Below are 17,399 nucleotides of genomic sequence, written 5' to 3' on the forward strand. Positions count from 1 at the left end.
TACAAAGTAAAATGTATTTATTTATAAGTAACTACAAATACAACCCTTACCCACATCTCTGAGGTATAGAAGATGTATTGCCATTTATAAGGAAATACAGCTAATGGAATAACTACCAATGCAAGAAACAGAAGTAGATGCTCAAGAAATACTCTGGGTAGTTAGTAATAAACTAAAAACATCCTTTTCACATGAATTTTTTTACTTGACTTTAATATTAAACAAAATGTTAGTTACCACATGTAGGATCATGTCATCACAGCTCCAGAACCATAAGGGTACGCAGAGGCATTGTCCAACGACATCATTTTACAAATAAGGAAACTGTGGGCCCGGGAGCTTCAGTGTTTACTGCCTGCAGTTCTCCTTCCTAACACAGAAGTCCCATTTGTTGCCCACTTTCTATAACTGTAGCTCTCCTATAAATGTTCTTCCCTGAGGGACTGCCTTTCTTGCATGTACTTGTATTTCCAGCACCTATTGTAGCACGTAGTAAGTGCCGAGAACTGATTTTTCATTCATTCATTCACTGCCCAAGGTCACACGGGTAATAAGCATCAGAAGAGGCCGATGAATCTAGGTCCTCCAACTCCAGAGTCAATGCCCTTTCCACTGTTCCATCCTGCCTCCCATTCTATCCTATACTGAAAGCAATTTAACAAATGACTTCTCATATTAGTCCCAAATAGGATGTCAAATGAAAATACCTGTGCTCCATGTGCTTTTGCTTCCATGTTTTGCCAATATTGCTTAGATTCTTGAGCAATAGCATCGTGTGTTATGCCTAGGAAGTACAAAAGCCTTTATTTTAATTATTTCCATAATAACCTCCACTTATTTAGCAGAAATTCTAAAACATCAGCCAACTAAATGCTCATTTATATTTACTTCCTCATCTAATGTTTTAACAAACAAGGTAGTACTGTATTTGGGGGGGGGGGGAATTCAGCAAACAATTGTTATGAATTCTTAAGAAACCTTTGCTCCTAAGAAATCCACACCAAACTCATTTGTAACAATAACTTTAAATTAGACTCAATGCATGCAGTTTCTTAAAAAGTAACTCAGTAGTATAACTCAGCAAAATGACAGCTTCCACAGTTCTTAAATTCTAACCTACAATTATATAGATGTTTACATAATGCTTTATAAAGTAGACTTGCTATTTCTGGTGAAGCATACCTCCAGTTCCTACACACCTGTTTCCTTTTGTATTATCCAGACTTTTAGTTCCACAAGACTGTGCGCATAGTAACACTCATCTTCCCTTAAGCAGCCATAGCGAACTTCATGCCGACACAGATCAAGTTGGCACTGACTGTGGAAAGCACGAATTTTAGAATATTTGACTGAAGTTTCTCGTAAAATGTGAACGAGGCACCTAATGTGAAAAGGGAGGCAATATTTCAATTTTCAAAAGTAGGTATGTTTGAAAAAGAAATCTCTAAGCAAAAGTAAAGGTCTCTATTAATGTATTTTAAGTCATAAAAATAAAAAGTAAACTTAAAAATAACTGTCTGATGGAACCCCTTAACAATAAGCAATCTATGTCACATAATGCTTTTATTGTATACAATCGTTATATCAAAGAATACAATCTGACCTCTGGTATATCCCAATTCATGCACTTAGAATAAGATTCTTTTGCATTAGTGAAACATCAATTTAATTTTTTTTTCACCTGGGAAGGCCACTAAAAAATTCCTTCCTATGGATTACTCTTCAAAATAATACCAACAAATAACAAAATAGCATGATAATACCACTGCTTCTATTTGGTATTAATAAAGAAATTTTTTGTAATTTCTACTATTCCATGACAGAAATGATAAGAAAAACTGCCAACATACTTGTTGTCTTCAAATTCGTGCTTTGTAACTGGGTGAGAACAAGAAGAAGAAATATCTTTATTTCTCCTGCTTATTATTCGGGGCTTGTGATCAAAACATTTCTGGAACAGACAAGAAGTAGGGTTTATTGTAAAGACAAAATCTAGAATAAAAATTCCCTACCTAGAAATTTTATTTTATCCTTACAGTATTTTCAATAACCCACTGCATTCACTAATTTTTCCATTCAAAATACTTTTTTTAAAAAAGATTCCATTTTATTAAAGCTTGCAAAGAATATGTACACTTAAACTGCTGATTGCCAAAAAGCCTCATCAAAGTTTTGTAGCAGAAGAAAAACTTGGAAAATGTACCTCACAAAGGAATATGAATTCTCCATGATGTTCCTGAAGAAGTTTGAACACTGTGAAATTTATCTTTCCACTGCCACCAAAAAGAGCCTCTCGACTAAATGCACCTTTTCGTTCCAGTGTCCACACATCAATCTCTTCTTGGCAATAGGCAAAAGTGCAGTGACCTGGATATCTACACTCTTCTTCAGCAGCAACATCTATCAATAAAAACATTTAACTGTAAGAGTTTAAGGCATTTGACAGTTTAAAAAAAATTTAGCATAATTTAGGACAAACCTCCAATACAACAAAATCATCTTTTTTATTTTGTAGAATAGTTCAGAGACAGTTTAAACCTACATACACATGTACCCCACATTTCATAAGCATGATATTAACAGATTTAAAGAAATGTTATCCATAATAGAATCAAGTTTTTACATTTTAAATATGTTGAATACAATCTTACATGTTAAATATGTCATAGAAGAAAGCCTCTATAGCCTAAATATTGCTAGCCCTATGAAAATTCAAAGAATTATTCAGGGCTATTTGATATGAAGGGACAATATATTTCAAAAGAGGGCTGACAAGAAATAAACACTTTGAATCATCTCTAAACACTGGACAACAAAGGTCTCAAAGCTACTGAGTTTCACCAATACCTCAACCATTTCACTGATGTTATTTAGCTTAGCTCCAGTCAGAGGCAACAGGACTAAGATAGTTCTACTTATTTATTTAGGGGCTGGGGCTCCCTATCACATACTGGATGGAAATGTAAGGGTCTTACTCCTAAGCCCAGGCCCATGACGATCATCATGGGAGCTCTGACCTGCTCTTTGTCTGACCCAGGCTGGTTCTCCCCTCCTAAGACAATCTGGTAGCTGTACCACTTGGGGGGAGGGGGGTGTCACTAGATTTATGCTCAACTTAGTGCAGACATCTGACTAGCTTAGTTCATTGAAACCCAGAACTCCTGAGCTCAAGACTAGCATCACTAGTTCACTAGCATGGGTCCCATCAATAGCTGGGATTACAGTCATGTACTCCCCACACCCATTTCCTCCAAGATAACTCTTGAAGTAGATTAGGACTCAGTCATCATACATGGACTGTAAAACACATATAAGAGAATGTAAACACCATGGCAAATACAGTAAAGGAAGTATTAAAAACTCACTCCAGTTACTAACTTTAAAATAACGACAAAGGTGATTTTCTTCCACTAAAAGATGGATAATGTAATAATAATTAGTAGTAGTAGTAGTAGTAGTAATAATAATCTTTAGCATTTACATGGTGCTTGGAGTTTTAAAAAAAAAAACCACTTTCAATTATGACCTCATTTGATTCCTACAATAACCCTGGGAGGTAGGTACTATTATTATTCCCAATTTACAGATGAGAATGCGGAGGCAGACAGAGTGACTTAATAGTCACCTGCCCAGGATCACACAGCTAGTGAATAAACGATGCCAAACTTGAACTCAGGTCTTCCTGATGCTAAGCCTGTTGCTCTATCCACCGCACGACCTCACAGCTGTTTTTATTTCTCTTTTTGCTGATTAAGAGTGTAATCAAAATGCCTGAGTTGCTAACTGTGAAACACAATATCATTTTCACCAGTAACTGAACACTTACTTATCTTTATTCAACCCAATGAATAATAAAAATAACATAATAAAATACCTTTACATATATAATAAGGCCCTTCATAATTTGTCTTTGTTGGTCGTGGACGTATTTTTTTCCATGATTTATCTTCAACATTCTTTATTCTACCAATTAAAATGTCTTTCTTACATTTATGATCTAAAGTAGGAAGGTACGTATAATCCATTAATTTTGGACCTAAAGAAACAAAAATAAATATAAGATTTCAAATGGTTTAAGCCAGTTACAATCACAAACTGACATATCATCTTTAATATTCCCAAATGGAAATTTTAAAAAACATCTTTCAAACTAAAGTGCAACTGTAATATATGTCAGATTTATACAAGACACTTTTCAACACCATTCAGCCTTCCATAAAGCTCAATATGAATGTGTCATCTAAAAATCCAAGTCTGCCCTCATACAACAGCACCATCATCTCCCTGATTACTTAAACTGTCCTTTTAATTTTCTCCAGTTACATTACTTTTCTGAATTTCCCACAGCATCTTTTAAACAAGGATAGCTGACGTTTTTGTTTTGTTTTGTTTTAGATATTCTTTTGGAGACAGCCAAGTATTTTCTTGTACTTTTTGACAGAATAATGCCTTAGATCAATGACATGAGAAAGACTTCCCAAATTCCGAAATATGTTCCCCTGATTGCTTGGAACCAGTCATCCTGCACCCTTAATCTGAATTACTTCCTAAATACATTGCTGTGTACTTGTCAGTTTTCTACCTGCTCAATTCTGGTAGCATGTGGCTCCTTCTGCTTGACCCTCAACCAAGCTACCACTCACTCACTCTTCCCTCTGGGAGCTTAGGGAAGCATATTTCACTTGGTATTTTCTCTTTCACAGGATACTCACTAAGGCTAAAAATAAATTAGCCCCATCATCAACACTTGCGGTCCCTTATTGAGTCAATGAAAAAATGAACGAAAAAGGCATTTATTGAATGCTTAGTATATGCTAAGCACAAGTGACACATGGATCTTGGTTGGAAGGGTGGGGAGGGAAGTAGATCCCCAGATCTGGGAGGTGGTGCTACTCTAGAGCTTAACTGCTTACTCTTCCTAAAAAAATTGAGGCTAAAGGACATTTTTTGTTTCCAGATATCCATCCCATCCCCTAACCCCAAATCAGTGAACAATCCCTCTGAATAAAGAAAAATTGTTACATAAAACCAATGAGTTGAGTTAGGCTATATATGAAATATTCTCTATCAGGAGTCTCCCAACTTCTCTGCCCACTGTCGTTTTTGTTTTGTTTCTATTTTTGGAGGGGCAACTGGGGTTAAGTGACTTGCCCAAGGTCACACGACTAGTTTTGTGTTAAGTGTCTGAGGCAGGATTTGAACTCAGGTCCTCCTGACTCCAGGGCTGGTGATCTATTCACTGTGCCACCTAGCTGCCCCTTCTCTGCCCACTGTTGATGCTTCTCTTTCACAAATAGACTGGCTTAGACCATCCTAAGTATTTTTCTCTTTATCTGCTTTTCCCATTGATGTGGTTATGTAACCCCTCAGCTCAAATCCCTAAAATGGCTTCTTATTGCCTGCCAAGAAAGTATAAGTTTCTTGGCTTGGCATTCAAAATTTTCTCACAATGTGATAGCACCCTGAATTTTTAGACTTCTCTAGTATTATTTCCCTAAAATAGCCTGCATTTTCCTGACTACATTTGTTAGTTTTAATCTCCCACTCCTAGCCTAATGCAGGAGTTCTTAACCTTTTGTGTGCGATGGACCCCATTAGCAGTCTGGTAAATCCTAGGAACTCCTTCACAGAATAATGTTTTTAAATGCATAAAATAAAACACATAGGATTACAAAGGTAACCAGTTATACTGAAATACGATTACCAATTTTTTGGACAAATTCACAGACCCCAAGTTAAGAACCCCTGTGTTTTATTTCTAATCATTCTTCTTAAAAGCCCAACCCAAATGCCATGTCTGTCAGGACTGATTTTCTGATTTCTACACTTGGTAATGATCATTATTCACATCAGAATCCACATAATACCACTTCAACATTAATAAATATATGGTAGAATAATTACCATACAAAATAGTGTCACAAGCACCTGGTAGATTGTAAGATCCATAAGGGCAGGGATTCCAACCTATCTAACATTTGTGCCTCTGCCCAGGGCATAGCACAGTGAATTGTACACAATCAACAGTTAATCAATGTTTGATGAACTGGATCAAAAGAATTCAGATGCATACAAATGAAATAAACAATCAAACATCCTAATACTTTAAAATTATTACTAAACACAATATACAAACATATTGAAACATAACCAAAATGTCAACTATAAGAAAATATTCATAAAAAAGATCTACTACCTAGACTAACATAAAAATACATGAACATACCAGTATGTAACTACTTTAAATGAACTATTATGAATTCAATTCAAATTCAACCAAACAAACTTTATTGATATTTTCCCTGAACTTGTCAAATATGTGAATCACATATGATCAATCTATTGTTAAAACTCTCATTTAAATGATTACCAGCAAAGTACACAAGTGCTTTTCACATTAGCTTACTTCAAAGACTGAGTTTAAACCTTATAAGATCTAATATATGAAAATGGGCAATTTGACCAACAATTCCAGCAGAAACAAGATGAAATAAGCTACCCACTTCCTAGGTTGTCAAAGAATTATGGTGCAAATTGAGACATACGTTTTTGGGATATGGTAGGATTTTGTTTTGCTAGACTATGCATATTTGTTACAAAATTTTGGAGGGGGGAAAGGGGAGTCTAGGGAGAAGGAGGTAGGAGGAAAATGTTTTTGTTAAATGATAAATTAAATTTGAAAATGGGCATACAGCTCTTAAATTTGATCATGGACATATGGGTCTTATTTTGTACAATGTCTATAAGACTAGGTCCGACACACGATTTTGATAAAAAAAATTCTTCTGAGTACACTGGGTTATGGAACATTATCAGACATAGTATATATATTTTAATTATGCTTACAGATCTTCAAAATCACTTCTTTAAACAAGGTAAATTTGCTGATCATCACTTCATGATCCAGCCTTAAATCCTGCACTACCACTTACTATATGAACTTCAGCAAGTCACTTAACCTCTTCTGGGCCTCAGTTTCCTCATCTGTAAAATGAAGGAAGTTGGACTAGATGTAGATGGCCTTTCAGGTCCCTTCTACCTCTAAATATATGATCCTATGAAATGAAAAATTAACAAGTAATTCATACACCTGATATGGCACAATAAGGGACAAATAAAATGAAACATCTATCATCTACTCATATTTTTCTTGGTGATACAAATTCCAATCCAGGAAAGTATACCACCTTATTCCAGAAAAAAAGAAGGGGGAAAAAAGTTCAAAGTAATATGTAATGTGGTTATGACGAGATCAGTTATATGTCCAGGATTGTCCTTTAGTGCCCATACTGCTTTTTAGGTTATTTTTTTATTTTAAAATAACCAAAGACATAATTCTCTTCTTATACATGCCAAATCTGACACCATTTTTTCAGTCTTCATCTGTCTCAACCTATCTGCAGCATTCAGTCTTGTTGACCACCTTCTCCTCCTGCAGACTCTCTTGTCTCGAATGTTCGTGACAGTACTTCCCTTGGTTCTCCTTTTACCTGATTAACTATTCCTATGAAGTCCCCTTTACTGGATCATCATCCATGTTACACCCTACTGCGAACACACCCTTTTGTATAGCAGTCTTCTCACCATGCCTGGAATGCACTCCTTCCTCATCTCTAAGTCTTACAACCCCTAGCTTCCTTCAAGTCCCAACTTCAGTGCTGCCTTCTCCATGAAACCTGCCCTGATCACATACCTCCAGCTGCTAGCTCCCCCCACAATTACCTTGTTTTTATTTTGTATATATTTGGTACACACTTATATGTGTCTGTCCTGAGCCCTCTTTTCTTTTCTCTCTATATTCGTGCACTTGGTATTCTCATCAGCTGCCATGAAATTAATTACCTCTATGTAGATGATTCCAAGATTTTTACACACACACCCACCAAAATTGTCCCAAGTCTCTCCTGAGCTTCAGTCGCACATCTCCAACTACCTATTAGACACTATAGGTGTTCTGGTAAGCATCTAAAACTAACATGACCAAAACAACTCAAATCTTTTCCCCAAACTGTACCCATCTTCTAAATTTCACTGTTTCTATCTTCTACCATCTCTCTGGTCACCCAAGCTCACAATCTTGACATTATCTTCAATTTCTCACCCTATATGTAGAATCAGCTTCCAAGTATTTTTGTTTCTACTTACTTGAGATACCATGCAAGTTCAGAACCTCATCATTTATCACCTAGATTATTGCAATAGCTTCCTAAGTGGTCTCTATCCCTCAAGTCTCTCCCATTACAGTACATCCTCCACAGAACTACCAAAGTAAATTTCTTAAAGTTCTGGTCTAACCATGTAACTCTGATTCTAAAACAACCCCCGATTGCATTTAGTGTCAAATATAAAATCTTCTGTTTGGTATTTAAAGACCTTCACAACCTTACCTTAACCTACCTTTCAAGCCTTGCTATAGCCATTACTATCCTTCCTCAACTTTGTGGTCTAGTCAGATGGACTTCTTGCTATAAACACCAACACATTCCCTATTTCCATGACTTTGTATAGTCTTTCTCACACACCTAGAATGCACTCTTTCCTCATTTCCAACTCTTAAGATCCCTACCTTCTCTCAAATTTCAGCTCAAGTGTTTCCTTTGACATGAAGTCTTTCCTGATCACGGGCCCCAGAATGGCTAATATTCTCCCCAAACCACCTAATTTTTATTTGTAAATATTATGAATATACTTATATATGTACATACTTGTCCTGAGAGAATATAAGCTCTTCAAGAGCAAAGACTATTTCACTTTTGTCCTTTCCTCCCCATATCATGCCTGACGTGATGCACTTAATAAATGCTGCATCACTAATAGATCTAGAATAAAAATATCAAGAGGCAAAAGACAGTCCCTGTCCCTAAGAAGCTTAACATTCAGTGAAATAAGCAAACAAATTATGTACAAACAAGCTATATTCAGGGAAAGTAGGAAGATAATTAAAAGAAGAAAAGCATTAGAATTAAGAAAATTTGGGAAAGCCTTCCTGTAGAAGAAGCTAGGGAAGCTAAGAGTCACAGTTGAGGAGGGGGGGCATTCTAGGCACGGGGGACAGTCAGAGCCAAGAGATGCAATGTCTTGTTCACTAAACAACAAGGAGGGCAGTGTCACTGAACCAAAGAGTTTGTGAGTGTGGTGTAAGAAGAATGAAAGGTCAAACACAAGATTCCACATTTGGAAAGAGGAGCCACTGGAGTTTACTGACATGGCTGGACTGGCACTTTACAAAAATCACTTTGGTGGCTGGAGAATGAACTGGAATGAGGAGAGAGATCTGAGACAGGCAGAGCCATCAGTGGGCTATTACCATAGTCCAGGCATGCGGTGATTAGGAACAGCAATATCAGAGGAGAGGGGAGGGACATAGCTAAGAGATGTTGCAAAGGTAAAATCAACAAGTTTTGGCAAAAGATAGGAAATGGGGACAGATAGTGAGGAGTCAGTGATGACATCTAGTCTAAGGGATTTGAAAGTGTTGCCCTCAACAGTAATAGAGAAGTTAGGAGGGAAAGAAGATTTAAAGGAAAAGATAATGAGCTCTGTTTTGGACATGCTGAGTTTCAGATATGTACTGAACATCCAGCTTGAGATGTCTGAAAGGCAGACTGGAGATTCTAGCGTGGAGGTCAGTAGAGAGATGGGGGCAAGAAAGGTACATTTGAGAATCATCACCATAAAGATGATAATTAAATTCATGACAGTTGATGAAATTACCAAGTGAAATAATATAGAGGAGGAAAAAGAGGATCCATGACAGAAACAAGTAGGACACTAGTAACCTAGCGCTAGAGATCCTAACTTGGATGAAAATCAAGCAAAGGAAACTGAGAAGAAGCAATCTGATAGGTAAGGAGGAGAACCAGAAGAGAGTGATGTCCAAAAAATGTAGAGACAAAAGTATTGAGGAAAACAGTAATTAATGGTATCAAAGGCTGCAGAAAAGGCAAGGAGAATGAAGATTGAGAAAAAGATATTAAATTTGGTAATTAATGGGTCATCGTAACTTTGGAGAGAATAGTTTCAGTATTTTTTATACATATTAATCAAATCAACTCAGTTTTCAACAGCAAGTGTTAATTTAGCTAAGGGAATACAAACTCTTCCATAGTCTGATTCTCACCTGATTTTATAAAACAGAGTTGACACGCTTGCCTCAATTCATGAGATCCTTCAAGTGGATTTCTTCCAGCTACAGATGAAGAGACTTTAGGAGACTCGCCACTAAAAACATTTCCAAAATCATTTCTAGGTGGACTTGAAATTCCTAGGAAACTCTCAGAAGCAAACAAACTAGTTGGCCCATTCATCTGTAAGAGAAATAAGGGATTAAGGATATACTGTCATCTACTTATTATTGCAATATCACTGTAAAAAGGACTAAAATAAACCAAATTCTCAATAAATAGTGCACTTGTTTAATGCCTCATGCTAAATACTACTCAGCCCCCTTAAATTTTTAAAATTAAACTTCAAATTCCAATTTCTAGGGGCCTATTTGTTTCCTTTTGTTCTTTTAGAGTAATTCATTTAACTTTTTCATTCTCTTTGAAAAACAAAAAAAGGGAATTTTCTATCAATAACATGACTTCTATATACTTTAAAGTTTATGCTTAAACAATTCTGACTAGTAAAGTACATAATTCAGTTTGACTGGACCATCTGACACTTAACGGGGTTTACTACCAAAATCCCCAAAGAGTATGATTTTGACATTGTTGTCTACACCATAAACAAACTCCAGTGTGCTTAAAAACTTATTCAACTACTTAAGCACTTTATATTCTTCTACAATAAACACATTTATAAAAGATACTTACAAGTAAAATGGAAGAATTATTGTTGTTAAGCAGTGCTCCCTCTCTAGAAGCTGATGTGGACAGATCTAAAAATAACAATAAAAAAACTTCAATGGACTTTTTATTCCTATCATACAATAAAGAACACAGTGATTTAGTAATTCAGTGCAGATATTTTTTTTCATATTTGCCTTCTTGTAACTCAATTCCAAGGCATACTGAATTTTACAGATTTTTAAGTAATTAAATCTTCCTGTTTTAATGAATATAACCTTTCCTCCAGAATATAATCATGTAAAAATCATGCCAATAGTTTATGAATGAGTAGAAATTTCCAGATGTAATTGATATACTTTCAAAAACTACAGGATGTACCTGGATATACCATCAAGAACTACACCCCGGGGCAGCCAGTTGGCTCAGAGAGTAAGAACACCAGCCCCAGTGTCGGGATGACTTGGGGATCAAATCTGGGCTCAGACACTTAGCACCCACCCAGAAACACCTGGCCATGTAACCTTGAGCAAGTTACTTAACCCCAATTGCTTAGGGGCAGCCAGGTGGTGCAGTAAGAGCACCAGCCCCAGTGTCAGGATGACCTGGGGATCAAATCCAGGCTCAGACACTTAGCACCCACACAGAAACACCTGGCCGTGTAACCTTGAGCAAGTTACTTAACCCCAATCGCTTAGGGGCGGCCAGGTGGCTCAGCAAGTAAGAGCACTGGCTGCAGTGTTGGGATGACCTGGGATCAAATCTGGGCTCTGATACTTAATACCACACCCAGAAATAATAACTGGCTGTGTAACCTTGAGCAAGTTACTTAACCCCGATTGCTTAAAAAAAAAAAAAGAACTACATCCCTAGGGGCGGCTAGGTGGCATAGTGAATACAGCACCGGCCCGGGAGTCAGGAGGACCTAAGTTCAAATCAGGCCTCAGATACTTAACACTTACTAGCCATGTGACCTTGGGCAAGTCACTTAACCCCAATTGCCCTCCCCTCCCCCCTCCAAAAAGCAAAAAAAACAAAAAAGGTATTGTTACTGGGGGGAGGGGAGGGAGGGAAAATTTGAAACTCAAGGAATTGTGGAACTGAATCTTGTAAACTAAAAGTAAACAAACAAATTAATAAAGACCAAAAATTTTTAAAAAAGAACTATATCCCTAAAATGGCAAAGGTGGAAAGTACAAGAGTACCTCTCTAAAAACTATTCAGCATGAGAGCTTATTTTGTAATAAACAATGCACAGAGTTCATGGTGGTTCTCCTTTTCTCTCTCTCACCAATGGTGAAATCCTGTTCCCTTCCCCTTCTCAAGACCTGTTACCTGGCCAGTTTGATTTTACCATGTATCTACATATATAAAAATATCATAACTCAAGTCTTTTCAAAGTAACCTAGGCAAGTACTTGGTTTCTTCTTCTATAAAATGAGGGGACTGGATGAGATGATCATTAAGGTTCCTTCCAGCTCTAAATCCTATATTCATACACCAGTCAGGACAAAGACAGAGTAGGCCCCTGAAAATATAAGCAGTCACTATAGCAGCTAATTCCATGGCTGACTTGCTAGCTAAACACAAATGAAGTCTAAACATTGCTTTCATTTAATGTTTTTCTCTCTGCTAGTGATATCTAATTTAGTAATCTAACCAACTTATAAAATTGCCTATAGTACATAAAACACTATATAACTCACTATAAAGAGTCTTTTGCTTGAAGGGAAAAATCTCCAAGCTCACTGTTTTCTAAAGACAATGCAAAAGTTTTTAAAATTTTCTCTCCTAAAAAAATGAAATAGATCTTTATTTCCTTTACTTTGATTTTTCTAGAGTTTATTTGCCTCACCCTTTTTCTTTAAATGAAATCTAAAATTAAAGTGATTTTTTTGGATTAATTCAAATCAGTACACATAAATCATTAAGCCACTTCTATATTGTATTCACTTTTAAGAATAAATGGTTCTGGGGAAATGAGGCAAAAATGACAAAAACAAAATATTAGCTATACAATAATTTAATTCCAATAACTACAATGAAAATTAGAATTTCAAGCAAAAGTAACTTTAAAACTTAAATCTCAGTATCTATGCTTTAAAATTGAATAATAAAGTCTTCCTAGTATCTACTACCAGGAGGAAAACTTTTTCTAAAAAGCTACCAAACAACAATTTCATTATTTAGAAAATAAACTTGAAATATTTCAAATGTGACTTAATGTTTACCTCTTTTGGAGTCACTCATTGAAAATGTATTTAAAGAAGAACAAAACTCTTCCAATGACGAAGTCAAAGGCTGTGGAAACATTTCTGAAAAGGAAGATGCAGGAACATACCCCGGACACGTTCCTAATAAAGGTGCAGAAAAGGGTATACTAGGGGTTACACTAGATGTTGGAATGGATCCTCTGACTACTGTGGCTGTCTAAAGGAGAAAACAAAGAGAAAAAAATATTTTTACCAAGTATCTGCAAAGAAAAATATTTAAGACTTAACTGTTTAAAATGTGATATGCAGCTGATGAAAGTGTGCACCCTCATTAAAACAAAGAAGTGCAAATTTAAATTATCATGAAATAACACTTCACACCAATAAAATTGACAAAAACAAATAAAAATGACAAAACTCAATGGTGATAAGGCTATGAGAAAAGAAGCAGATGCCATACGGTGCTCTACAAAAAGATTGTAATGACTTGAATAACCTCGTAACAGAACAAGAGTTACCAAGCTGATCATAAATTTGTCCTATTAATCTCACTATTAGAAACATATACCATGGGGCGGGTAGGTGATGCAGTCAGGAGGACCTGAGTTCAAATGCAGCCTCAGACATTTAACACAAAACTAGCCATGTGACTTTGGGCAAGTCACTTAACCCAACTGCCCTACCTCCCCCCCTCCGAAAAGCAAAGAAAGAAACATATATGAGGGATATAATTACAGTCTGTCTAAAGCTATTTTATCTAAACAGAAAAGCTGTTAATCTACAGTTTGTTTATTTCCTAGACAATGGAAAGGAAATGACTGGACTGTGGTATGTGGATAAATAGAGCTCTATATCTCTATTAAACGTGACAAATGAGAAATATGAATAAATTCTGGGGTATATGTGAAATAACATGAAGCAAAAAAAAAAGAAAAAGAATGAGAAAGACACACAACGATCCTCTAATACTAAATGATACATATACATATACATATACATATAGTTAATCAATGTTTTCCTTAAACCGTTGAGCCCAGAACTGAACTCGATCCTCCAGATGAGGCCGATAAGGATAGAGAACTGTAATTACATTATCTTCCTATTCCTGAAACCTATGAATTTCTTAATGCAGCATAAGACTGCCACATAATACTGCTGACCCATAGAGCTTGCAAGTTGCTAAAACCCAATATTTAACTGCTATCTAAATATGCCTTCCCCATCTTGTATGTGTGATATATTTTTGTACCCAACTACAAAATTCTACATTTATCACTAATTTAATCTTATTAGATTTCTCTTGATGCCAAGATGTTTTTTACTTCTGAGTCTTATTATTCAATGTGTTTGCTATCTCATCCAACTTTCAGTTATCTGCAAATTACATTTATCCAAATAATTAATGAAAATATGAAACAGAACAAGGCCAAGCACAGATCCTTAGGGCATTCCAATGAACACCTACTGTCACATTGACACTGAACCATTAACGACTACTCTTTGAGTCCTGCCATCTAACCATTTCTAAATACATCTAATTGTATCATTGCCTAATTCATTTATATCCATCTTCTCTATAAAAAGTGTCTGAAATATTTTATCCAAGGAGATCAGAAGAGTATTTAGAGGGAATTATTGTTATAATATTTACATGCTTACATATACTTGATAGCATATGATTTTGAGTATAAAAAGTATAACATTTAGCAAAGTCATTAGATTAATGGTATGCACTACAAAGCTTAAATGAAAGAATAACAACTAGAGACCAGTTTGAAGTTTCTTTTGAAATCCAAATATCAGTAAATTTACAGGCAAGATAAAAAAAGATTTATGGGAATATTTAATGTAATGCAAATGTTACTTTATTCAAAAGTTAAATTCATTTTTGTCTGTAATAACAACATTTATGTAGGGGCATTTATATATGCCCCCAAAGTGCTCATATGAGGAGAAAAAAGTGTTCTGGGAACAGTTCTGTGGAGTTGAAGTAGGCCCATAAGGACCCAGAAATACTAATAGCATGCAGTACTAAAATCTGACTCATGTAAAGAGGCTGCATTTGAGGAAAATACCCATTGAATGGAATTAGTTGTAAGTCTGTGTTTTATGTGGAGATTCAAGGTTTATTCCTGTAACTTTACATTTAGGGATTATATTCTAAATAGTTTGCCATCCCCAATTTATTTCTAGAATGTTTGGAAAGTAAATGAGGCCCTAGGAAAAAGAGACAAGACAAAACAAAATAAAAAATATATATATGTCCTTAAACTCCCATTCTGAAGAGACTTATTGCTTGATGTTTTTCCTTTTGTTTCCAATAGGCCTCCATGGCATCCCTCCCTGACACACATGGACTTTCATCTTAATATATGAGAGAGACTGAGAAGGCCTTGCTCATTTTAAACATAACTAGAAAAAAATTTATAAACACAAATAAGATGATGTGGATACATATAAGACTATGAACTCTGGAGATAGGATCTGCTTTCCTGGCTAGCTTGTTATGAGCTATAGTACTTCATTAAACATTTCCTAAGCTATGAGCCAAGCCCTGAAAATACAAAGAAGGCAAGAATACAGTCCCTATCTTCAAAGCACTCACAGTCTATTGGGGGGAATAATATATATGTTACTATGTGCAAACAATATGTACAGTGTAAATGGAACATAATCTCAGAGGGAAAGCACTAGCAATGGAGACCAAGAAAGACTTCTTGTTGAAAATGGTAGTTAAGTTTTCTCTTGAAAGAGGTCAGAAAAAAGGAGGAGGCTGAAGTGAGGAAAGAGGACATTCTAAGTATGAAGAACGAGTGAAAAGACTTGGAGTCAGGAAATTCAAGTTTCATAGTCAAGGAACAGCAAGGAACAGCCAGAAGGCTCTAAATGCCAAGCAGTTGATTTTATATTTGATCGTAGAGGTAATAAAGTTCTACTAGAGTGAGAAGGTAATGGAGACATAATCACACCTGCATTTTAGGAAGATCACCCTAGCAGCTTGGATTGATGGATTGGAATAGGAAGAGACTTTAAGTGGGGAGATGAGGATATGAACCAGGGTGATGGCTTTGTCAGTGTAGAGAATGGGTCACATATGAGAGATGTTGTGGAGGTACAAATAACAAGATTAACAGACTGGCGTCCATGTGTGGCATCCATGCAAGTGAGGAATTGAGGATGTGAATGTTTTTAACCCTCATAATTAACAGGCAAGCTACAGAGAGGAGAAAGTTTAGGGGAGAAAAAGAATGCATTATTTGGGACACATTAAGTTTTAAAAGCCAAATGGACATCCAAATGTCTAAAGAGAATGTCCAAAAGGCAGGTGGTGATACAGGACCAGTGCAGGAGAGAGAATAGGGCTGGATATTTAGCTAAGGGAAACATCTGCATAGAAATAATCATTGAACCCATAGGAGTCAATGAGATCACTATAAGTGAAAAGGAATAGAAAAATAATTCTTAACCATTTTTGTATCAGAGAATTCTTTGCTAGTCTAGTAAAGTCTATGGACCCCTTCTCATAATGATATTTTTAAATGCATAAAATATTAAATACATAGGATTGCAAAGGAAATCTATTATATTGAAATCAAAAGTATTTTTTAAAAGCTAGTTTATGGACCCTCAGCTTAAGACCCTGTAATGGTAATAGTAATTTGAAGCTCTTCCCTGATCCCTTAATAAGCCTAGGGGAATTTGAAAACCTCCCCTACTTCGAGGGGCAGATGCCCTGATACAGAGGGAGGAGATAAGTGGGAAAGAACCTAGAGGGATAACCACAGTTAGTAGACATAAGCTGGATGAAGATCCAGTGAAGTGCTTTACAAATATTATTGCATTTGAGTCTCACAACAATCCTGGGAGGTTGTGCTATTATTATTACCATTTTACAAGTGAGGAAATTGAGGCCAACAGAAGTCACCTGACTTGTCAAGAATCACACAGCTAATAAGTGTCTGAGACTGCTTTTGAATGTAGGTCTTCCTGACTTCAAGACCAGCATTTCTTCTACCATGCCACCCAGCTGCCTAGAGGGTTTAGAACACTGGCAAAGGAAAGAGCCACTTCTTCATGTGAGATAAGGGTGAAGATGTCTGAGTTATGTGACATAAGGGAGGGGGAAGTGGAGGGAGCTTTTTCAGTGAAGCAGGAGTCCTCCTCAACTGAGAGGGCAGTTACAGGGAATGCTATGGAGACACGGAGGAGAGATAAGAATGTCTATAACAACTACCATTTGTAAACAGGATAGCAAATTGATCAGAGAGGTCTCTGAAGGTCCAGATGAGGATCTATGACATATTTAAAGTGAACCTAGTCAGGCTAAAGTAGAGGATACTATAGAGTCGAAGTGATTCACCAAGAATTGATGCAGAGAAGAAAGGACAACATAGAC

The 17,399-nt window shown here is 36.2% G+C and overlaps 1 protein-coding gene across 2 annotated transcripts in view; it reads right to left on the reverse strand.

Moving 5' to 3' along the window:
- The window catches only part of ZC3H7A (zinc finger CCCH-type containing 7A), a 28,111-nt gene extending 14,862 nt beyond the window's left edge, over nucleotides 1-13,249 (reverse strand). The window contains exons 1-8 of one of the 2 annotated variants that reach the window (XM_069086020.1): nucleotides 13,022-13,249; nucleotides 10,818-10,882; nucleotides 10,121-10,307; nucleotides 3,875-4,036; nucleotides 2,204-2,400; nucleotides 1,851-1,951; nucleotides 1,200-1,381; nucleotides 708-784 (exon numbers count right to left, since the gene is read on the reverse strand). In XM_069086020.1, coding sequence (XP_068942121.1) covers nucleotides 708-784; nucleotides 1,200-1,381; nucleotides 1,851-1,951; nucleotides 2,204-2,400; nucleotides 3,875-4,036; nucleotides 10,121-10,307; nucleotides 10,818-10,882; nucleotides 13,022-13,103 — 1,053 coding nt within the window. In that variant the 5' untranslated portion in view covers nucleotides 13,104-13,249. The remainder of the gene's footprint in view (nucleotides 1-707; nucleotides 785-1,199; nucleotides 1,382-1,850; nucleotides 1,952-2,203; nucleotides 2,401-3,874; nucleotides 4,037-10,120; nucleotides 10,308-10,817; nucleotides 10,883-13,021) is intronic. The other variant, XM_069086010.1, reaches the window with a different exon arrangement.
- Between the last annotated feature and the right edge of the window lie 4,150 nt (nucleotides 13,250-17,399).

This window comes from Petaurus breviceps, unplaced genomic scaffold (genome assembly GCF_028583685.1).
Source record: "Petaurus breviceps papuanus isolate PSGF00001 unplaced genomic scaffold, PetGlider_PUasm1.0 118, whole genome shotgun sequence".
Taxonomy (NCBI): Eukaryota; Metazoa; Chordata; class Mammalia; order Diprotodontia; family Petauridae; genus Petaurus; species Petaurus breviceps.